The following is a 21,794-nucleotide window of genomic DNA, read 5'->3' as shown; positions in this document are numbered from 1 at the left end:
AGTCAACAGTGAAAAAACACTCATAATTCAATATTCTCTTAATCAACTGTGCTTCTTGACCAGGACAAAAAACTTGACAGTAAATTTCTTAAGGTAGCTTTCCAGTATTAAGACAAATAATGTTATATGATGCATTCTAACACAGTTCATACATGAAAATGCACAATAAAAATATCATGTGACCATGCACTAAAAGAGTGGATTATTTAATGAAATGCAAAGCTGTCAGTATTCTGTTCACTAACAGTTTACAGCAAAAGCATATTCATTATGGAATAGAATGTCCCTGTTTGAGTGTAACAGTTGGATCATAATGGCTGAAATGTCATTCCATGTACAAGGACTTAAATAGCTGTACAATTTTTCCATCTACCTACCTATATTGCTAAAGAAAGAATATGTTGGAAATCTTTTAGTGGAGTAGAACTTATTGATTGGAAATTTCTAGATTTTTCCCCTGCATCTTTGTATTTTCTAGTATTCTACGTCTGGGATCTACTTGTAGTAAAAAATTAAATTTTGACATCTGGGGATACAAGTTGGAATTCAGCTGTCCCTGTTGCAGACAGTCCAAACCCTTGGTCCAGCCACTGCACAAGGATATAAACATAGGAGAGATATGTAGTGGGTTGTTAAGATGGTATAAAGAAAAGCATCACTTTGCTCCAAGTCCCTCTGATTATGAGAAAAAAACAGGTAACAAAAAAAATCCCAAGATCTTAGAAAATCCTTACACAGTGTTTGTCACAAAAAGAATAGGCAAATTCATTTTATCCTCTTTGAAGGGGGAAAAAAAAATATGGCTAAAGAGAAAATAACAGCAGAATGTGATCTGTTATGTCATATCACAAGATAGCAAATATAATTCTCTCTTTACAAGAAGCAGCTGTCCCATGGAGGCGATGTTTTTTAAAGTAGTCACAGTACTTTTTATGTCAGATCAGCTATAAATTAATAGCTATATAGATCACCTAGTGGGAGGACTTTGGTAAAAAGTTCTTGTTACAGAGGTGAACATTTCAGGGAGTAGATGGGCTCCTGCAGGACACTTAGGAATGTGAAGAGAAGCTGTAAAAGCATCAGGGCAAGTGGGGAGAGGCTTGTCAAAGCACGGCTTGGAGGCCCATGCAGTGAAGAAATGAAGACTGAAATGTTACATTTTTGCTACTTAGTAAAAAAAGGGATTCACGTAATGACTCTGATGAAGATGTTCTTTATTTCACAACAGTGTTCAGCTTAGCTCAAGGCTAAGAAAAAGCTTGGAATTATTTTAGAATATTTCATCTGAATAGGAGAAACAAACAATTTGAAAAAAAATACTTAGAAAATAAAAAAGGCAGTGTCAAAAAGATTTTTTAGTTGTCTGTCTGTTATTTCCCTCCCGAGCAGGAAAGATGCTAACATGCTTCCTGAGTATGAAGCCAGTCCTGTTTCCTTCTCATCCAGATACTCCAGTGAGCAGCAATAAATCCAGCAGGCAAAGGACTGCTTCACAGAAGTCTCAGAGGAGACCCCTCCTATAGATTTAAATGTCAGGAGGAATCTGATCCACAGAAAACCCTGACACCAGTCAGGTTCTTAATATTTGATGTCAAATTCAACTTCATGAAAAAGTAATATGACAGCTAAATAGAGCTCTAATTTTTAAGCTGCAGTGTGCTGTTCGCTGTTGGTTTGACTGCCTTGCCTTTCCTTATGGCTGCAAGTAACGCACTCTACCAGGTACTGGTGTGTCTTTGCTGACATATTAAACAACACATAAAGACCATTACCTGCTGAAGAATTTAAAGCCATAAATCTTCCGATGTTTTAAACAGTGTTTGAATATTGTGTTCATATTGGTGTGGGGTTTTTGAAAATGTAATTTTCTTTGAAAGAAATTAAATGGCTGATTATAGTCACTATGTTACAAGGTAGGTATTACAAGGATTTTGCTCTATTAATACAGCCCATTTTTTACAATAGATATTATGAAGATAGGAGCACAACAAAGAATCAAACAAATTATATTCAATTAAAGTATCAATAACTGAAAACTCAGGCTTCACCAGCAGTCATGCAGCTCATTACTGTGAGTTTGTATTGTTACTTCACTCATTTGTTTTACAATACTTTTGTATTAGTTGCCATTGTGTACAAGTCCTAATTTTATTTCTGTTTTCTCACTTATGTAACTAAGTAGCAAAAAAAAATTATAATTATATATAGGCATACACTCCTGAATTAAATGCATATATTCGTATACCAATGAGTAACATCTGCTCTTCCAAATATTTATTCTGCTGAATCTCTAGTCTGTGAATGTTCGTAATAACCAATTAGGCAAGTTAAAAGTCTCTTTCAAGATCTCTCAAAAAAAACCTCAACCAAAATGAGCTTCCTCACAGAAGCAGCTGACTTGATAACTCATAGGAAATGGGAAACTTTCTCTTTCATCCCCTAAATGTCCTCAACAATTCCTTGATGCATCTGTGATTTACAGACCAGGTCTGATCCCAGACCAAAAGGACTCAGCGTGATGTCTCTCTGTTGCGTTCAGGGAGGCATGGATCAGGATCGCACACTCCCTACACAACTGTAATGCTTCCCCCAAAACAAATCAATTTCTCTTATTGACTAGAAAGTAAAAATAATATTTATATTTTTTTAAAATAAGGAAATGTTAGGAGGCAAAAGAAAGGAAAGAAAAAGTCCTGTGGTGATTTATTTGTTCATGATCACAAAGCAGCACTCCTGAAGTTCATGTTGGGAAACAATATACTTTGGAAACTGTCAAATACAGTAGCCACAAGATTTTTTCTGTGTTTATATTGAAGCATCCACATTTTCTCTTACTCAAACGCTAGAAATTAATTGCATTCCCTTAAAAAAAATACACTTTCATCTTCTTTCTGCTTGGCTGCACAAGTCAAAATCTCAGAAAAAAAATTATTTTTTTAATAGCATTAAATATCATCCAGTATGTCAGAAGTAGTATTTAGGCACTTGATGTTTAAGTAGTTATTTCTTATATGTAGGAATGCTGTGTGTAAACACATGAGGAAATTATTTTGGCATAATTACTATTCTAAATAAAGGGAATTTTTTAAAAACTCTAAAAAAAAACCCCATCTAGTGACCAAGCATGACACAGTATGACATGCTGTGATAGATATTGTGGCATTACCTTTTCAGGAACGACGCTTTTGCCATCCCATGCATAGCCTCTCTTTGTGAAGTAATTCACTGTTGCAAATTCGATGAGTGCAGAAAACACAAAGGCGTAGCACACAGCTATAAACCAATCCATAGCAGTGGCGTAGGCCACCTTGGGGAGCGAATTCCTTGCGCTGATGCTCAGAGTAGTCATTGTCAGGACAGTTGTCACTCCTGCAAAGCAAACAGGTTTGGTGTCTTTAGATCAGTGGCTATATTTTGTGCTTAATTTCTCAACTGCTACAATAGATGGGAAAGACTTGTCTTCGTCCCAAATTCTTATAAACATCCCCACTTCAGCTGCTGATTTGAAGGTATTGGATTTCAAGTTCTGTGGAAGCTGCAGAATCTTCAGTACATCTTTTATAACTTTATTCTTTGACATTTTTGTAGTAGAATAATATTTTTAAAGTTGGATTAGAAGTAATATTTTGAGTTGTGAACTGGCTACTACTTCATGCTTCCTGGTAACTGGAGAATCATTGCTGCTGTTCCTTATTTATGCTCTGCGGATTGTCCTACAGATGTAACAATTTAACATTTTAAGTTCCTTCTTGCAACAGTTCTAAGATATTTAGATAGAAAACTAAAAAAACGTTGTTTTCACTCAGTCTATTTGGTATGTGCTCCTTCAAATGTACACTCAAATGCACTAAGCTTTATGTGATACTACAGTTCTTTGAATTGATGATTTTACAGATTTCTGTCCCTTTACTCATTGATGCCCTGAAAATAGCAAAGAATTTATGTAAGAACAACGACAATGTAATTTGCATTTCTGATATCAGAGCTTCTCACTGCTAATGAACCTTTTCCCTTAACTGGCCACAGAGAGCAAGCAGGACTGTATTGAACTCGCTCTGCTTGCAGCTGCTTGAAAAACAAAATCTAGGAGTGCAGGCTAGACATTTACATCAAATCACATGTCCACGAGTTACCTTGACAACTGCAATCTCACGTATTGAATGTGTCGTGGTAGTTCATCTCTGCTGCACTGTGTTAGCGAGAACGTGCAGTGTTCTAAAACAGGCCAAACAATCAACAGTGTATTTACATGCTGGTGTAAAGAGCTTGGATTATCAGTTCCTAATGAGGAATCAATTCCTCTTCCCTGAGAGACAACCTAATCTTGTCTTTGACTCAGAACTAGTGAGTTTATGTTTCTCTTACATAGTAGGAAAACACAATTTATAATTCTTATTATCTGTGGTACTAAAAGGTGTAAGTTGTGCTGTCTGTATGTATGTAGATTTATGCAAAATTTTCTGTAGCATTGTTTCACTGCCACTAAGAAATGAAAAAAGCTATCTTGATACATAATGATGGAGTAAACACAAGACTACTAAATATCTCTTCTAAAAGGAAAACTTTCAGAAATGTGGGGGTTCTTGAGCCTGTGAAGATAGCAGCTTAAACGTTGTGCAGGATTATATATTATTCATTGTGAGACTAGGAAATTTTGGTCTCCATCTAGGGCCAATGAAGTACAGCATTTCAAACTGGTGATTTGACTTTTTTTTTGCATGTGCAAAAGGAGATAAAATAGTTACAATTTCAATAGCTTTAACAGAGGCCCATAAAAGTCCCAGGTTAATTCTCAGTGAAGTTGATGATCAAAATTCAAGGCTAATTTTAGATGTTAAGTTAAACAGTATTATGTAAATCAAATTTAATTATACTCTGGTCTAAAGCATTCTGCTGCAAACACACATTTGTGTATCAACAGAAAGCCTCTACTTGGTTCATGAGGTAGGTCTAAGGCTATGCAAGTTGTGACTGATTTCCAGAGGCACTGGGAACTGGAGCACAGCTGTGAAGAGTGCTAGAAAACGTCAGTAAAAATAGCTCTTGTTCAACAAGAGTTTCAAAGCCTGCATTTCTCAACATCAGGCCTTGCGACTCTCTGGCTTTGCTGCGTCCAGTGTAAATGGGTACATTCTCTTCAGCAAACAAGAAGGGCCCATGGCATCTTGCCCAGCAGTGCTCTGAGGCAGGAAAATGAGTGTAAAAGCCAACTGTGTGTTCTCCACCTCCTCCTGCCAGAGGTGTCCGGGTGTCCCATCTGAACGTCACAAAAAAGACTAGGTCACACAGCAGAAATCTCAGGTTCTATTTTCCTTAACTGAAGATTTACCTTTTTTTTTTTTTCTTAGTTCAATTAGTATCTCCAAAGAATACACTAGCTGTTTCTAATTTTAAGATAAGCATTTGCAAGCAGTGGTTAAAACATTAGGGACCAACTGTATAAACTTAGAGTCCTTTAGACTGCCTTCTTACTGCATTGGTTGAGTGCACCTATTCACCACTGTAAGCACAAAAAAATTCTCACTGATTTCAACAGGAGACCTTTAGCAGCAGCTGAAAAAGGAACTGATGAAAAAGATTTTTAAGATAAGAATTTTCAAAGGCCTAAGGATGTCACATGACCAACACCCATTGATTAAAGCCTTTTTGACAGTCCTCACCATGAATGTCGTGGCCATTGTCAGAAATGTTTTATTCATACACTTATTGTTTTGGAAAAGTCAAACTGTAATAGATTGCTCAAGATATTTTCAGGTCTCCTTTTACAATTAGTTTAAAAGCTTTGGACCTTAAATCAGTTTCTGCTGCATCTTTGCAATGAAATGTGTTGACCATTGTGTGCAGCACTGTGTCCACGCTTACGCTGTTCTCCAATATCGTGTTACGCATAACTAGTTTTATCATAACGTTTCTTAAACTATTTGACTTATGATTGCCAAGCGGATTATAGGTCTTGCTTACCAAATACAGTTCTTGCTGGAACAGATTCTCTATTAAGCCAGAAGGACACCTGTGACAGTATCACTGTCATGATGCATGGCAGATAAGTCTGGATGACAAAGTAACCAATCTTTCTCTTCAAATGAAAATGTGTAGTCATAACAACATATTCCCCTAAAAATGAGAAAAGCAGGAACATTAAAGCTTTCATAAATATACAAATACAAATTAGCAGGCTTTATAGGAAGTATATTTTCATTATATTCACCCCTATTATAAAAGTCCTCAGATCAAACTGGATCAGCTCTGAAGAAAACATATAATGAATCAGGCTCTGAAGTTCCAATAATAATACAAAACTAGACAAGTCTGGGAAATGCTAATTAAATTTACATCTTTTCATCTCTGCTGAGTAGCAAATGAAAGTCTACATTAACTGGTGGCTGTTTAGGCCTCTTGTGAAAGGTCTTACTCAGTTAGAAGATGGAAAACCACCATAATATACACATGTAAACAACATATAAAGACTAAATCAAGACAGGCACTCAGAAGTGTTTCAGTTGGGCCAGGCTTAAGGAGTAATTGTTGATGTGATTGTGTCTGCATTACCACTGTCTGTGCTTTATGTACTCTGAAGATTGTGTCCCTGTTCTGATAATTCAGTACTTTAGTAAATGAAGTAAATAGACAATGCAAGAATAACATAGAATATTTTCATTAGCACTAACTTTTTGGGTGCTACAAAAACATATGAGCTGGGTATTCGAATTGCAATTGAAAGCAATCTTAAGTATTTATGTAACTCTGTAAACCTTTCCTGCCAGAGCATAGCAAATAATGCCCTGTTTTCAGATCATTATTTACATCATTGAAAGTGGACTTTTAAAAACTATATTCTCAAAAGATGGGAAAATCTATTGTTGTGACTTTTTTAATGAAGTAGATTGATTATTCTTATGCAATAAACATTATCTTAGGAAAGAAACAAGTGGATATGTAACTGAATGGAAACCGCTGTCTGGATTAGAGATGATGTGAAACTACTGTTTTTCTATTTTAAAATATAAGTAGCTGGAAAGAGAAAGTTGCTTTTGTACAGGAAAATCTTAAACTGGATTGAAAAACTATGTCTAGACATTGACTGCTTATGCACCAAGCATGTCAAATGCCCTTTTCTTTAATTTAGAGTCTAGAAGAACATTCATTTGAACAATCTTGCTCAGTGTAAAACCCTGAGGAAAGCTTATAAATAAGATGTGACAATATACCTGGTATGTTTCAATATAAAATACAGTATACACAAGGAAAATTTTATTTCAAAAACAACTGGCAGAAGTAGCATAGTGGGTGTTATTACTTGAGTTTTGTCCACCCTTCTTTAGCTTTCATTGAAACAACCTTCTTTTCCTCTGTACCAAAGATTATGATCTTATGAAGGGTGCTAGCCGTGGCTAGAAGAGCCAGTAATTTAATTTTATCTACTAAAATATGACGTGGGAAGCTATTTTAATGCAATCAGATATAGAATGCTCACAACGGTATGTCAGAATTAATTCAGTGATTGTAGATGGCAAGCTAAGAATACAGAGTGAACACACCACTGTACTCTGAAGCTTTATTTAGCTGCCTAAATTATCAAAGTATTTTTAACCTCTGGAAAATGAGAACAAGATTCAAAGCATAAAGGCAATTAAAAAGACAGGGATTACTCTCATCTGTTAAGCATTGCAGCAGGTCTGAGCTAGAATTCAGCTAAAGGTAATGCCATGAGTGAATAAGGCAAAGCATAGGCCTGGAATAACACCTACAGTTCAGTTACAAGGCAAAAACATGTTTTTAAGGCTCCAAAGTACCAATGGACCACAGTCACTTATTTCAAGATAGTAGATCTTTGATGAGATTTATTTAAATACCTACAGGACACAAAGCACTCCTGTTATTTACTCAATCTTTAGCTTCCCACAGCCTTCATTAATAAAAAAGTATAGCCAAATTCATGACAGCTGCTGACCACTGTCTAACTTTCCAGCAATTCCTCTGTAATTCTGTTTCCAAAGGTTTGTAATTCAGCCTACAAGCTAAAATTTCAAATAGCTCTTGAGCAAAATATGTCTTATATTCCTAGTGACTGATTGCAAGGCTTTCACAAGTTGTAGCATAAGTTGTAGCCTATGCATCTTTCATTCACTTATCTGTTATTTTCTTATCCAAAGAAGTTAGAAAGGTATTTCATTTTAGCTTCCTTGGAATTCCTAAAGTCTACAAATCACTGTGTTGAGCAGATAAATTTGTTTTTAATTTTATTTATTCCATGAAGTTTAAATTGGTTTTTATATATTATACAATATGAAGCATTTAGAAGTGGTCACACAACTCCTTCATCTCTATTAACTTAATGTTTCAAATGATTGTCCACATTTGAATGCTTCCACTGCTCTGGAAGAGTTTGTGCCTGTGCTCAACACTTTTGTAGCTGCTGTAGTTTTTGACCAGCTACAGCATATCATAATAATTGAGTCAAATGCTCAGGCAGTATAAACTAACCTCTGTCCTTAGAAGGAAGTCGTTGATAATTCAGTAAAGTTACATCAAAGCTATTACTCAGTGTTCTGTGAACTAATTGTAATATACCCAGTGTATCAGTGAGCACCTAAAATTAATATCCATTACATCAGACATAAGGTTTGAGGTGGGAACTGTTTTAGGTATAATAATACCTTTTCTTTCACCGTAGGTAGGAAATAAGGCTTTCCTTGCCGTTAATTTAAAACAAAGCATTTCTCATTTACTACTTATGCCATGTAACACAATAGAAAAAGTCTTAGGAACAGCATCCTCTCAGCAGATTTAAAGAGCAGTAGAAAAAAAAAAATAACACTTTGAGTATAAATACTGATGATTCTCAGTGCAGAGCGGTTTTCAAGGTGGCAAAATAATTCTATGTAAATAGAAACTTGCACGAGCCCCTTAAGCATCTGTTAAAGTGCTTACAAAAACCTGAATTTAAAACTCTTTCTGAGTCAGTATGATTCAGTAGTTGAAGAGTGACAGGAATTTTATATGCAAGTAAAAAATGGATGACTGATTAAGCAGAACAGCAACAATAGTAATTATTATTTTGTTTACTGAATACTATTTTTAAGTCTGTAGTACCTGCACATTCCATTGGCAGCACAGGTGAATAACTATACTATAGAAAAGTTTTAGTCTTTCCAGATTCTCTTGTCATTAAAAAAAAGAAAATCAGTATTTGTCGTTATCTTGTTCTAGATCCAAAAATAAGGACAGCAGATGGACTACAAAAAAAAAGACTTTATGGATTCACCAAATCATTTTATACTTTTTGAGAATGTTTAGAGTAACGCAGTTACACCCAAATTCTTGGAAAATACATGTCTGGAATTCCAGACAACTACAAATATAATCTTAAAAATGACCAAAATGTAGATTCCTCTAATGATCCACAGAATCAGCTGCACAAGAGCTTCATTTTCTTGCTTAATAAAGGTACTCAGAACTCTTAAATGAAGATTGACTTCAATTGCTTTTGTCTTTTTGTCAGACGAGTAATCATCCACAACACTGAAAGTAGGGAGGGATTTTGTAATTTTCATTGCATATGTCATATCTTAAACCAGAGGTGATCAGAGGACAAGGATGTGCTGGATAATTCTGTTAAGACTAGCTACCCACCTACTGGAATGGGGAGAAAAGTGATGATTAACCATTTCTGATCCCCACCATTATTTTGGGGAAGGCAAAGCATTTTCCTTTCCAAAGCAAATCAAGAATAACTTTTTCTTGAGACATTGAATTTTCAAGTAATAACTGTTTCTTCCATCACTGTATATATCAGTTTGTAAGGAGGATTGCAAGTTTGGTACTAAAAAGATTCTTTAATGGGCTTATTTTTAGTTTTGATTAGCATTGTATTTAGGTCTTTGTAATGTTTTTCTGCATCTAGACAATAGCATCTTTATTTCAGCAAGTATTAACTATACTATATTTAACTTTATAGATAGGCATGGTAAAAGTAGAAAAAGGAGGCAGAATTCAAACCTATGAAATATTATGGGCAAAACATTTCTTCATTTCTTCATGGAAATGCATGAAGAATATTTACACTTATGTTTGCCTTCAGTTCTGTTTAAAAATTTATTATCTGTCTTAACAATTTGTAGGATGCTTCTCACATTACTATCTAAGTACCCTGAACTATATCTGGTATTACATATTTGGTTTAGATATGTTCCCGATCTTATGAGTCTCTTCTGCTTATCCTGCTGACCTTACAGTTTATCCAGCAAGCAGTGAATTGGCAGTGAGTGCAAAGGACAGGCACACAAGTTGCCGGGGTCTCTCTGAGTGAGTAGCTTCAGAACAGAAAGAGCAAAGACATTGAGATTCTTGCAGTTCCTCACAAATCCCATTGACTCTTCAGCAAAGGGCAGCTGGGGTGAATTATTGGCTCCACAAAAGTCAGTGGCAACATTTCTAGCTGTGGCCAGGCCAAGAGTTCTCCCTTTTTCACTTGTCTGATGCATGCCTCTGTGCTCAACAATGGAAGCACTGAATCTGTTGGAGCAGTTGCGTTGATACTGTTCTTATGCAAAGTCCTTCCTACTGCTATTCCACTTCTTTTATGATCACATCAACTGAACAGAAGCTTCTAAGCATTAACCTGAATATCGGTTCACTAGAAACTTTTGTCTGGGAGAAATTTTGTTGGTTTAATAGAGCGTTTGAATATGTTTTGGCAAGCTAAAAAATTCAGACATGAATTAGGGTTCACCTTAAAGTGACTCACTTTCTCTTAAATGTTTATTGACTTCATGAATGACACATTACAAAGTTTGGCTCATGCAGGTATAAGTGTACTTCTCTAGTTCATTCACAACATCAGGTACATTCAAAGCAATACAACTACTTCTCCTAATACAGTGCTTCTTTTGGTCCATTGAACAATCAGTCTAGTCAACACTTTGGGCTCTTGTTCATGCCCAGTACTCAGTTTCTTACTGTATTTAGGTCTTTGTGCCCCTTCCAAAATATTTAAACAAACAAACAAAAAAAGATTACATCTTGAAAGAAATGCTGCGAAGTGCAAAAGCAAAGGTTTTTTAGCCAGCCTCAAGGTTACAGGTGTACAATACTATAAATGTCAGCTGTATTTCTGTATCTCATTAACAGTTTTGGAGTTAAAGCTGATGCTAGCATTAAGACACCTAAATCCTGTTTGGATGTTCCAGATGTTTTTAATTTAATGACATTTTTTTTTTCACTCTCTAAATATCTCCTTGAGAAACTATATGCTTGCTTTTAGGAACTTCACTGCCCCCAACAATAGGATCTTTGAGGATTTGTATTCTTACACTGGTTTTTTTAAGCGTATATAGTAAGCAGATAATACAATAAAGATATGAGAAGTGCTTCTTTATAATGTAAATTACTGTTTTTTCTGGCTAGATCTGTTGCTATAGGAAGCTTTATAATTGTTCAGATATTTTAAGCACCAGTTGAAATAGGAAAACAGTCCCAGGATATCTTATCTTTTCAGAGTCATGCTTTCCTAATCTGAAGCTCATACATTGCAATTTACCTCTCTCACTCTTTGGTCTTTGTAATTTTTCTCCTGCTCTAAATTATGTTTTGGCAGTTAAATTATGACCCTTCACAAAAAAATTTTTTCACAGACCTGTACTGGACTGAACAATTCCAGAGTCCACAGTTTGTCCAAGCAGATCATATTGATTCAGTCGAGAGCCATCTTCAGCCACAACCACTGACCTTGCTGGTTCCCGTGTCCATTCATACACAACCTCTGCTCTGGTATAAGCATCTAATTTAAAAGAAATACACTGCATTTCAGTTTTGCACCTTCTATTGCCATATGACGTTATCAGAACAATGTTTTGAGCAGTAGTTTGAATATTAAATTCTCTTTAATTATCTGTAGAAACCCACAACTATCTTACTGGAACTATTTATTTGTGGGAAATATAACTGATTTTACAGGTCTGTCCATATGATGATTAAATACATATCTGCTTTAGGACTGGATTAAGCTTGGTCCTCAATGTCATGAAAATCTTTTTCTTTCTTACATTATTCCTATCTATGTAAAATCTGATTAACCAGAAGTGAGAGTGAAATGTGGAATTTCATGGGCATGCAAGGACTCCCACTTTTTTTTCTAACTTATTACTACTATCAAGAAAGATTGGCACCAGTCTTTTCAATTTGTCCCAGTGTGGTGTCGTCTGGGACACACTAAGAAAATGCCCAGAGTGGCTTCAGTGATCTCATCATTGGCCTGGCTAGAGCTCTCCATTTGCTTATCCCCCTCTTGCAAGCTCCTTGCTCTAACAGGCATAGCAGATATTTCTGAGGCTGTCTAGGCTTAAGTGAGTTTAAATCAGCATAAATCTTTTTTGTTGTTGTTTGGTTTGGTTGTTTCTGGGAAATGCTCACACTCAAGCTCACATTTATTTGTCCTGAACAAAGCAAAAGAAAAACACTGAGGGCTCTCCAAACCTAAATAGTCTTGTATGTTACACAGATAATTCAGCAATATACTACATGTGCCATCTAGGTGTTTTGTGCTGTTATTAATATGTATATCTAAATATTTTTAATCTTAGTCCCATTGTAAAATTCTTCTGTCATTTTGCATAGTCTGGAGTCTGACAGTTCTCATGCTGAGCACTTAGGGTGGGAGTTAGTTGTCTACATAGAGGCATCTAGTGTCATTCTTCACACCTAAGAGTAAGACATGTACGGGACTGAATGTGTGATCAGAACCTATATAAAGCTTGCACCCACCAAAGGCAGCTGAAAGCCAGATAGGACATCTCAGGGCATCTAAAATGACACTAGAGTCCTACCTAACAGGATGAGATTTTCCCCTTTTTCAGGACTGGCAAGCAGGAAAGGAAAAGGAGGAATCTGATTCACTTGACCTCATTTGTGAGTTAGTAATTTTATCTTATCAATGTAAGAGATAACAGTAACTGAAGAGGTGGTATTGGCTGGAGTGCGCTGGTAAATTAATTGCATGGCATCTGATCCTGTGTTATTGAAGCCAAAGGGTGCTTTTACTCTCAGACTTCATATTCTCCAAGCACTGTAGCATATACATAGCTTTGTGGAATCAATGGTAAATGCAAATCTACGTCTTAATAATTCTGACCTTAAAAACTATGGCCACAGTAAATACAAGAATTGGCTTGCTAATCTGGTCACATAAAGAAAGAGTGGCAATAATAATAATTTTCAATCATTTTACTTGTTCTGGAGCCAGAGAGTAGTTTGGAAGACAGAGGACTGATTTCCTGAGCTGCTGAGAAGCCCTGGATTGGGTTGCAGGGAAGGGAGTACACTGGGTCAGTGCTGGAAACGAGCTTGCCCTGCCCTGTAACTGCCAGATTCAGTGCTCTGGTCAGCTTCAGTCCTCAGCTTCCAAATCAGATGCTGCACAAGTAGCAACACAGCCTTTTGCTCCCATCACTGCTGCTTTTCAAAGTGGCTGGAGTTTTACACTGACAGATTTTTGTGGTGAGTTGAGGACAGCATGTGCCTTTCTGATTTTGGTTTTGTCAACATATGGCACTTTGTTGTTGCCCAATCTCTTTAGCATTTGTCACAATGAATTTACATTGGAATAACCTCTAGTTTAAGCTGCTGTTTTGGCAAATCACTTTAGCCTTGGAGCTGGGTCAAACATTTATCAGCCTCTACAGTGTGGAGAGTCCACTGGAGATGTGCAGCTCCTTCAGTATGAAGCTTTTCTGAATCCAAATTCAACAAGTGATCTGTAACAGTGGAGGACGTGGAAAAACTCTTATCCAATTTAATCCAAAAAAACAGAGCTGGGAAAACACTATCTTGGGGACCTACTAGGTATAATATTGTAGTCTGCACTTAAAGCATGGCTTTCATGACAATTAGCATGTATTTTTCAGTATTTTTTTCAGGCCATTAAGATAATAATAAAGATTTGCTGTAGTTGTTTGACAGAAATGTTCTAAATGTATTTAAATATGATTCCCACTGAAAAAGTTGCAATGAAATATAAGAGCTGTTCTTTCTCTATGTATAATGGCAAGTCCCATTTTTTTATCTTGCTTCGGTCCAGCCATTTGTCCTAAGGAGATATTTCTGTTTATATCAGTAACTCAGTATTGAGACAAGTATTCTATAATCTGATAATTATGACATATAATCTGATGAAGAGGGGAGAGGTCCATCTTTAAGGCCCTGTTCTGGACAGTGAATTCCCCATGCAGCATTTGCAGTAAAACCATGTTACAGAAGGAATTCTTCCCCATGAGGTCCCCAAATTAGAAGCTCACCTGAATTTAGGAGGGGAATGCGAAGTTTCCCTGAAAACTCCTTGATTTGGTCTCATGGCCCTTCCCAGCATTTGGAGTTACTTGTTTTGCTAGGTCCTGTTTAGGACAGTTGGCATAATAGCCAGTTAGTGTTCAAAACAAAAAAATAAAGAAAATAGTCTGTAAAACATGACAGACCATGCCTGTACTCTGATCTTAGAATGCCAGTTATCTCTGACTTCAGTGTAAGAAATGGTCTTTCAATCAGAAAATCACTGATCCTTTCTTTGTTCATTTAAGAAAATTATGTATATTATGTATGATCTTTTTTTTCAGGATAAAAAGAAAACCAATTTAGATATAAAAGATACGTAGATACCTTGCATGTCTTTTTGCTATCTTCTTTTTCCCTTGTGGTGTGGTTCTGGGTTGTATTCAAATCCATGTTATTCATCCCTTTTCATTCATAACTTCTGCATCTCTTAAACATTTAATCAAGGCAAGATCCTTAGTAATCTGGGAAGTCATGCATTTTGTGAACCAAGAGTATACTAATCTGGGACACAATGGGCCAGAAAGAACTCAGTGTAGGAAAAAAAATGGGAACTATTCATACTATGAAGTGTCTGGTGTTCAGGCTGTGGCTCAGGGATGCACAGATGTGGTGATAGGTGTCTTATCAAGTCTATAAAAGCTCAATCAAGTGGTTCACATTTGTTCAAAAACTGTTGATGGTTTAACTTTGCAGTAGCAGTTTTTATGCACATTAGCCATCTTGCCACCTCCCAGATCCAATATTCAGCCAGCATAAACACTTGAATGTGCATTTCAAAGGTCATTCAGTCCTGCGACCACTCCTGATCTAACTGGGATCTCAGGGGCACAGACCCACTGCAGCTATTTGCCTTGTTACTAGCTGGAGGAAGCTTCCCCCCACCCCCTTCTGTTTCACAGGAGATTTAGAGAGGAAGCCTGAAAGAGAATTTAACATTCAAGGAGTAACCTATTCTTGTCAGTTATACTCCAAGTCTGTATGAGCTTTTTGTTCTCTAAATCTTATCTAGGAGGCTAGTAGCTCTTTAAAGACAAAACATCAGTCCTTTCTCATGGTAAACATAGAGCTATTCAGCACAAAGTAAATTATGACCTTGTCTGGTACCATGAAGAATGAATTGGGTGTTCTGTTTGTTGACTTCTAAAATTGATCAAGACACTAAGTACCCATTATCAGTGAAACGACCCATTTCTACTAGAAAAAAATAGCCATTGAGGAAACAATTTGTACACTACTACATCTTCCATACATTTTGTCTTCCTTGTTTGTGTTGAACCAACCAGAGTAAACCAGCTCTTCACTTTTTTTTTTTTTTTCTTTTGTACTTAAAGAGTTGAAGGGAGGCCACACATAATTTTTAAAAATATTATGTTTAGCTAAGTGTTATCAGTGTCAGGTTGGTTGCTATTCAAATTAAAGTTTAGGGGGAAATTCTCAATTTACAGAAAGGGTTGTCAGTTGTTACACTGATTTCAATTACATTTCATTTGTCCAGTGTCGGGGTCTATATGGAGATTTGTGAGATTTTTCACTTCTAGAAATGTTCCATGGCCGTAATATGAATAATCTTAATTATATGAATAATATAATCTTAGGCAAAATTTTATTCTAAACATGTCAAGACTATGGTAGGGGAATTATTTTCACCTAAACCAATTCAGTTATCCATGATCTGTATTACTTTTCTCTAGTGTTGATTTTGGGTCTTAACAAAATAAGGCAACTATAAGATTAACAACATTTTCTATGTGACAAACTAGTTTTCTAGATGTTTAGAGCAGACATTTTTCTCTTTTGTGAATGTCCAGGCATGACACTGGAGGATATTTAAGACACATGTAAGAGATTTATTATATTAAATATAAATATATATAAGAATAAAAATACAACCCTTGCAAAAAAAAGTGAAAAAATACACAAAATTAAAACCTTGAGGTTTTCTCAGTTGCAAAATACTTTTGTAAAGTGGCCTAAAAAGGGAGAAACCTCAATTTAAAATAAACTTACAGCTTCCAAATTTCAAGGGGCAAGCATGTGCATCCATAGGAAAGTCTTCTAAATGCATTGGACATTCTGCTCTCACAGTCAATCTATAATGGATTAATGAGCAAAAGGACACATTTATTCTGGTTTCATAGAAATAGCAAATAGACTTCTATTAAAACACATAGAATAAGTATAGCATAATATCTGTTATGTGATTAATTAGCAGCTAGAACGGGACCTGAATTGTCTGGCTGGGGGTGCTGACAGGCATGTGTAGACACAGCAGTGCGACTGGCTCTGCCCCTTTACCATGTTTCACTGTACAGCAGAGACATGCTCAGACTTCTAACTTGGCATGAGGATTAAAATCTATTAGCAACTGAAATTGCTTGCTTGCTGCCATCATTAAATTGGCCCACTCTGGATGTTCAGACATTTGCTGAAACCATTTCATTGCTATCAGCTTGGGTGCAAACATATTTCTCAATGAGAGATTAAATAAACTAGAAACAGTCACATACCACACATCAGCAAGGATTGAACAATCATACTTGAATACTAGGCAGAAGATTGCATTAAGGCACTTACAAAGGTGAGCAAATAGAAATGGTTATGGTCAAAAAGAGAGACATATGTGAACAATGTGCTGCCAAGATAGTGTTCTTGTGGATTAAATCCCTAACAGCCAAGCATTTAGGAAGACAAGAAAAATTGACCTGGACTTGTATAACTACCAGCCAAGCAGATTCTACCCTAGCCTAGACAGTCTTGAAAGATGTTGCAGAATAAATTGAACATATTTGACAGGCTCCCAAAAGCCTGAAGACTTTGTTTTTTCCAAGTACTTGTACTGCTTTTAAAAACATCTTTAGAATTGTTAAAACAAAATGCAGTGTTCACCTACGTATGAAGCTATCCATCCAGACACTAAGTCAACAGAATCACTTTATACCTTGTTTGATTCCATGGGAGATATAAACGGGGGAGGTGTAGCTCTAGAGAGACAACATACCATTTTTTTTCATTGTTTAATTTGCATTCTTTTAATCCAGAATGTTTCCATGACTGTGTACCATCATTATTTCAAAAGGATTAATTTAACTCCTCTACTGCAACTGGATAGCTAAAGTTTAGTTATCCATGAAGAGAATAATATATTTCCAGTAAAAGTGATGCCAGCACAAAAATAATTTTTTTCTCCTAACTTTCCAAATGCTTTAGTGAGTTGTTTTTCTTGTTATGAATGGAATAAGGAATGTCTGGTTTTAGACTGTCATGCTCTATATTCCCAGGCAGAAGAAAGATGAAGAACGGGCAATGAATTCTTTATGCATCTGTTAGTTCTTAGAATCCGCTTTCTATAGGTTCCAAGGATTAAAGACCCTTTTATATGATTTAGTAGTCTAGATTATATTAAACTTTCAGGTTTTATTATATTTCGCTGATGGAATCCTTGAAAGCAACTCCAAATTAAGGTCCTCTGCAAACTGATGGTTCCCTAACACTATAGGCACCTTTTTAAAATCAAGCATCAAGACACAGCCAGGGAGTGCAAAAGTAGCACAGCAGGAGGGGAAAAAAATAAACACTGCAAATGCCTCAGTTTGTCCATCATTCCATGGCCTACTGTGAAAATAATTACTAAGCAGGAATCAAAATATGCTCAAGAAGGAACCTGTTTCCTGTTCGGAAGATATGATGCTTTAACAAGTTAAACTGTCAATCTAAATGAAGGATATAATATTTTAGAGCTCACCTCATTGTGTATAGCAATGTCCCATCCTCTGTAATTCGTAATAGTTTATTTGGCATCGTCATGTTATGAGCCACTGACTTCTTTCCATTGTGAAAAAAGGTATCAGGTGTCCAAATTTTGCTGGCCATTAAGTTATTTAACCGGAGAACAGTCATAGGTCCTTTGAATTTTAATCTCTCATCTTTCCAGCTTTGGCGGAAAAATACATCTATAGTGTATTCCTACATGAATTCAGAAAAAAGGGAAACACTTATGATGCCATATGTTGCAATATGAGAACTTGAAAAGTATATTCTTACCATTCCCGAAAAGCAAGATGACTATTACTCACAACGTACCTCAAGCTGGTTATTAAAAAGTTACAGTATCATTACTGTGATCAACAAAATAAACGTCAGAGAAAATAGTATATCAAAAGACAAGAATAATACAGTGGAAACAAAATAATTCACCCTTTTCTCACTTTTCCTTCACCTTCCATGAAATTGTAATTTGAAGCTGTAGATATGTAGCCAGTATGTGTAGCACAGGAAGAATACGTCTCTTAGAATTAAACAAGGCTGGTGAGACAGGGTCTTACTAGAGCCTTTTGTTCTAAGTGTATCATTAGCATAAACATGTAGATAACCTGCAAAAGGTTCACAGTTCACTAAAATTATGGGGTCTGATTTACAAGACATGGAATGGCTCATTGGGCCAAATCATTGGACTACAGAGCACACAAGTCAAGGACAGCTTTGAACCAAGAATTATAGTTTGGTTATGCAAGGATTGGGCAAACAGGGAACAGATGCAGTGGCTGACTCAGTGTACATGGGGAGAATCAAAATAATCAACATTCACTATGAAATGAAAGACTTGTTACAAAGCAACAGGAATAGAGTTAAGAGGGAGAGGGTGAAATCAGGAAAAATATTTTGGGAGTATTTTACATAAAATATAGACATATGTGGGGTGAAAAACTCCTGTGGATGCAGTATAGTATTTTCCCAGGGAAAAATTCCATTCTGATATGGAAGTTCAGTATGGGATTATCCTGCTCCTTCCTTCCTTCATGACTATGATATTGTGATAAATGTCAAAAGAAGCTATCCAAACACATTCAAAATTACCCTAAATTGGCTGAGAAACTGAACCTTTGCTGAGATCTCCTGCCAATGGAGATGGCAAATCCTGAAATAAAGGAAATCCCGACGTGTGAAGGCACACACAGTTATAAGGAAAAATGCTGCCCCAAGGAATATGTTAGTAAAGAGAAACATTCTGGAACAAGTATGCAAAATATCTCTGTGGCAGAGTCCCTTAGACTTGTGATTTTTCTTTTAACAAATGGCAACACTCCATACAACGTAAGCAGTTGTGAACTGATTATTCCTTTTACAACTATCAGCAAGTAAGAATGGTAATTCTTACTTGCAGTGTGTTTTTCCTGGTTTTAGTGCATGAAATCCCTAAATAAATTTCTTGTGGACATGGAAATGCTGTAATTCCATGGGGTGTTCTTACTTTTGGTTTGTTTGGGGTTTGGGTTTTTTGGGTTGTTGGGTTTTTTTATTGCAATCCCACACCTGTGAATCATTTTCGTGCATACTTAATTGTATTTCCATTTTTAAAATCATGTGCTTAGTGAGCTCCTGAAGCCTGGAATTTTTCAGCTCCAGTGACAGCAGTCGTGCACTTATAGCCAACTGCTTGCTTCAGAATGTTGCTGGGTCAGGGCCTTAGGTTGAACTCTGCACAGAATCTTGTCCCAGGTGTGCAGCAGAGGAGGAGAGAAGGAGGTTTAAAAGGCAGTAGATGGCATTAAAATATTGGATTTCCTTCGTGTTTTACTAGCTCCAAAGAAAATTTCCTCCTGCACGTATGGGAAAGGTAAAAGACATGCCCAGAAGGTGACATCATTTCAGTGTGCATGTAAGCCGTTCCCTTTTTATCTCATTCAACTGCATAGAAGGAGGTGAGTGGGAGGTGGTACAGGTTGAGAGAAGGGAGTCTGGTTCTTCACTTTATATGAACACAAGGTTCTTATGCTGCAAAAGAAGTCTGAGAGATCTGATAAGGGACCTGACAGTACAAGATAAAACTCAGTTAAAAAGTAGCTGACAGGTCATGCCTGGCACAGATTGAATCTTTCCTTATCCCAAGCCGCTGCACCATATAGGATGAATTCATTTCAGCTGAGATTTCTCAACTCTTAAGCTTTCACTGCTGATTTTAACATGTACAATAATTCTCCCCAAATGAATCCTGACAGTCAGCTGATCTTTAAGATCATCTTTCTTCTACAGGATGGTGCCATACAGAACAAGGGAACAGAAGGATTTTCTCTAAACCATGTGCTAAAGCAGTGGTCTATGTGCAAACATATGAGCAAGATGAGATTCAGAATAAATTCTCCACAGTGGATACTCTTCATTCCTTAGTGTGCAGGTAAGGAAAGAAGATACCTATCTGCACTCTGGCAATAAGTTGTATGGTACTGAATATTTGTAACACTTAAATGTTCTCTAATTTCCTCATCTGATATCTGTTCCTGGCGACTGTTTATTCACAGGGTAGTGTGGTCTACATCAGACAAAGTGCTGTAGAGGAAGGTAGTGAGATAGAAATCAGTTCCCAAAAAGATTACAGTACAGAAACAGTGGGAATGAAGGTTTACTAGAAAACAAAAAATCCTGTCTTTATGAAAAAAAGTTAATTTTAAAATGCTTCATACTGCAGATAGTATACATCAGAAATTTCACAAAATTATGGTCATGTGAAAATAGCCAGTTATCTGTTGATTAGTTTAATCCACCATCTGAGAGCATGCCTAAAAACCTCCACAGTTCTTCCAAAAAAAAGATTTTTTTTAAAAGTGCTTTTTCCTGTTTAACTTTATTCACAAGTTGAAGAACAAGCCAAGACATTCTCTTTATAGAATAACAGGTTATGTCTGTGCTCTTAGAAGAGTGTATTGAGAGTGGGTAGGAACACCATGTACTCCCTGATATATCAACCTACTATCTATATAACTGCCTCATTGGATTCCTGCAAACAGATGGTCTAGGTATGCTGATGTCTCACTGTGGCTGTAGTTTCATAACATATGGCGTCAGCTGGAATAGCTCACTGCCAGTTCCCAGCCATCAGTCCTGGGCTCAGGCAGCAGTGTGTTGTTCCCTCAGTGTGCCAACACAGCTGCTTGTGAGGCCTCCCGGTGACCAAATCCCACAATCCAGTCTACACTTACTATAAATCTGCTCACTGGAGCAAATCTGGGGTAGCCCTCAAATGATGGTGTCTATAGCCAACCTGTCATATGCACAGAGAACTTCACACTAAGTGTACATTGAAATTAATATAAACTTTACATTCTGGTAAGCTCTTTATTTTATCATTCTTTCTCTGTCTTTGATTTCACACTTAACTTCCTTAAGCAAAAGAGTTAGCATGAGTAGGCTGCACACACATTACTTGTTAGGGGAGCTGAGTAGGAGTTTTACACTAAATACTTTTCTGCAATTTCTTAGTTTTCAAAACACATGAACACCTGCCTGTGTGTTTCTTCATCACACAATTTATTAAGAGACTGATTAATTCTTTCTCCTGTTTAACTAAGTAAAAATCAGGAGCCAATGTGGTATGTATGATTTTTAAATTATTTTTGAAATTTTTTTTTGTAAGTAGTGATCGCTTATGGTGTAGTAATTCAGCTCTAGTGAGTTATGGCTGAATTCAGTAACTT

At 36.4% G+C, this 21,794-nt stretch overlaps 1 protein-coding gene across 4 annotated transcripts in view; it reads right to left on the bottom strand.

Annotated features, from left to right (window-relative positions):
- Positions 1-21,794, bottom strand: part of GABRA1 (gamma-aminobutyric acid type A receptor alpha1 subunit) — a 47,144-nt gene that overhangs the window by 3,069 nt on the left and 22,281 nt on the right. For all 4 annotated transcript variants that reach the window (XM_026858312.1, XM_026858313.1, XM_026858314.1 and 1 more), the window contains exons 5-9: positions 18,068-18,288; positions 16,333-16,415; positions 11,636-11,779; positions 5,962-6,114; positions 3,167-3,369 (exon numbers count right to left, since the gene is read on the bottom strand). In XM_026858312.1, the coding sequence (XP_026714113.1) occupies positions 3,167-3,369; positions 5,962-6,114; positions 11,636-11,779; positions 16,333-16,415; positions 18,068-18,288 (804 nt within the window). The remainder of the gene's footprint in view (positions 1-3,166; positions 3,370-5,961; positions 6,115-11,635; positions 11,780-16,332; positions 16,416-18,067; positions 18,289-21,794) is intronic.

Source organism: Athene cunicularia, assembly GCF_003259725.1.
Source record: "Athene cunicularia isolate RWA chromosome 13 unlocalized genomic scaffold, athCun1 chr13_part1, whole genome shotgun sequence".
In the NCBI taxonomy this organism is placed as follows: domain Eukaryota; kingdom Metazoa; phylum Chordata; class Aves; order Strigiformes; family Strigidae; genus Athene; species Athene cunicularia.
The sequence above is the reverse complement of the archived record's forward strand: the minus strand, read 5'-3'. Positions and strand labels throughout refer to the sequence as shown.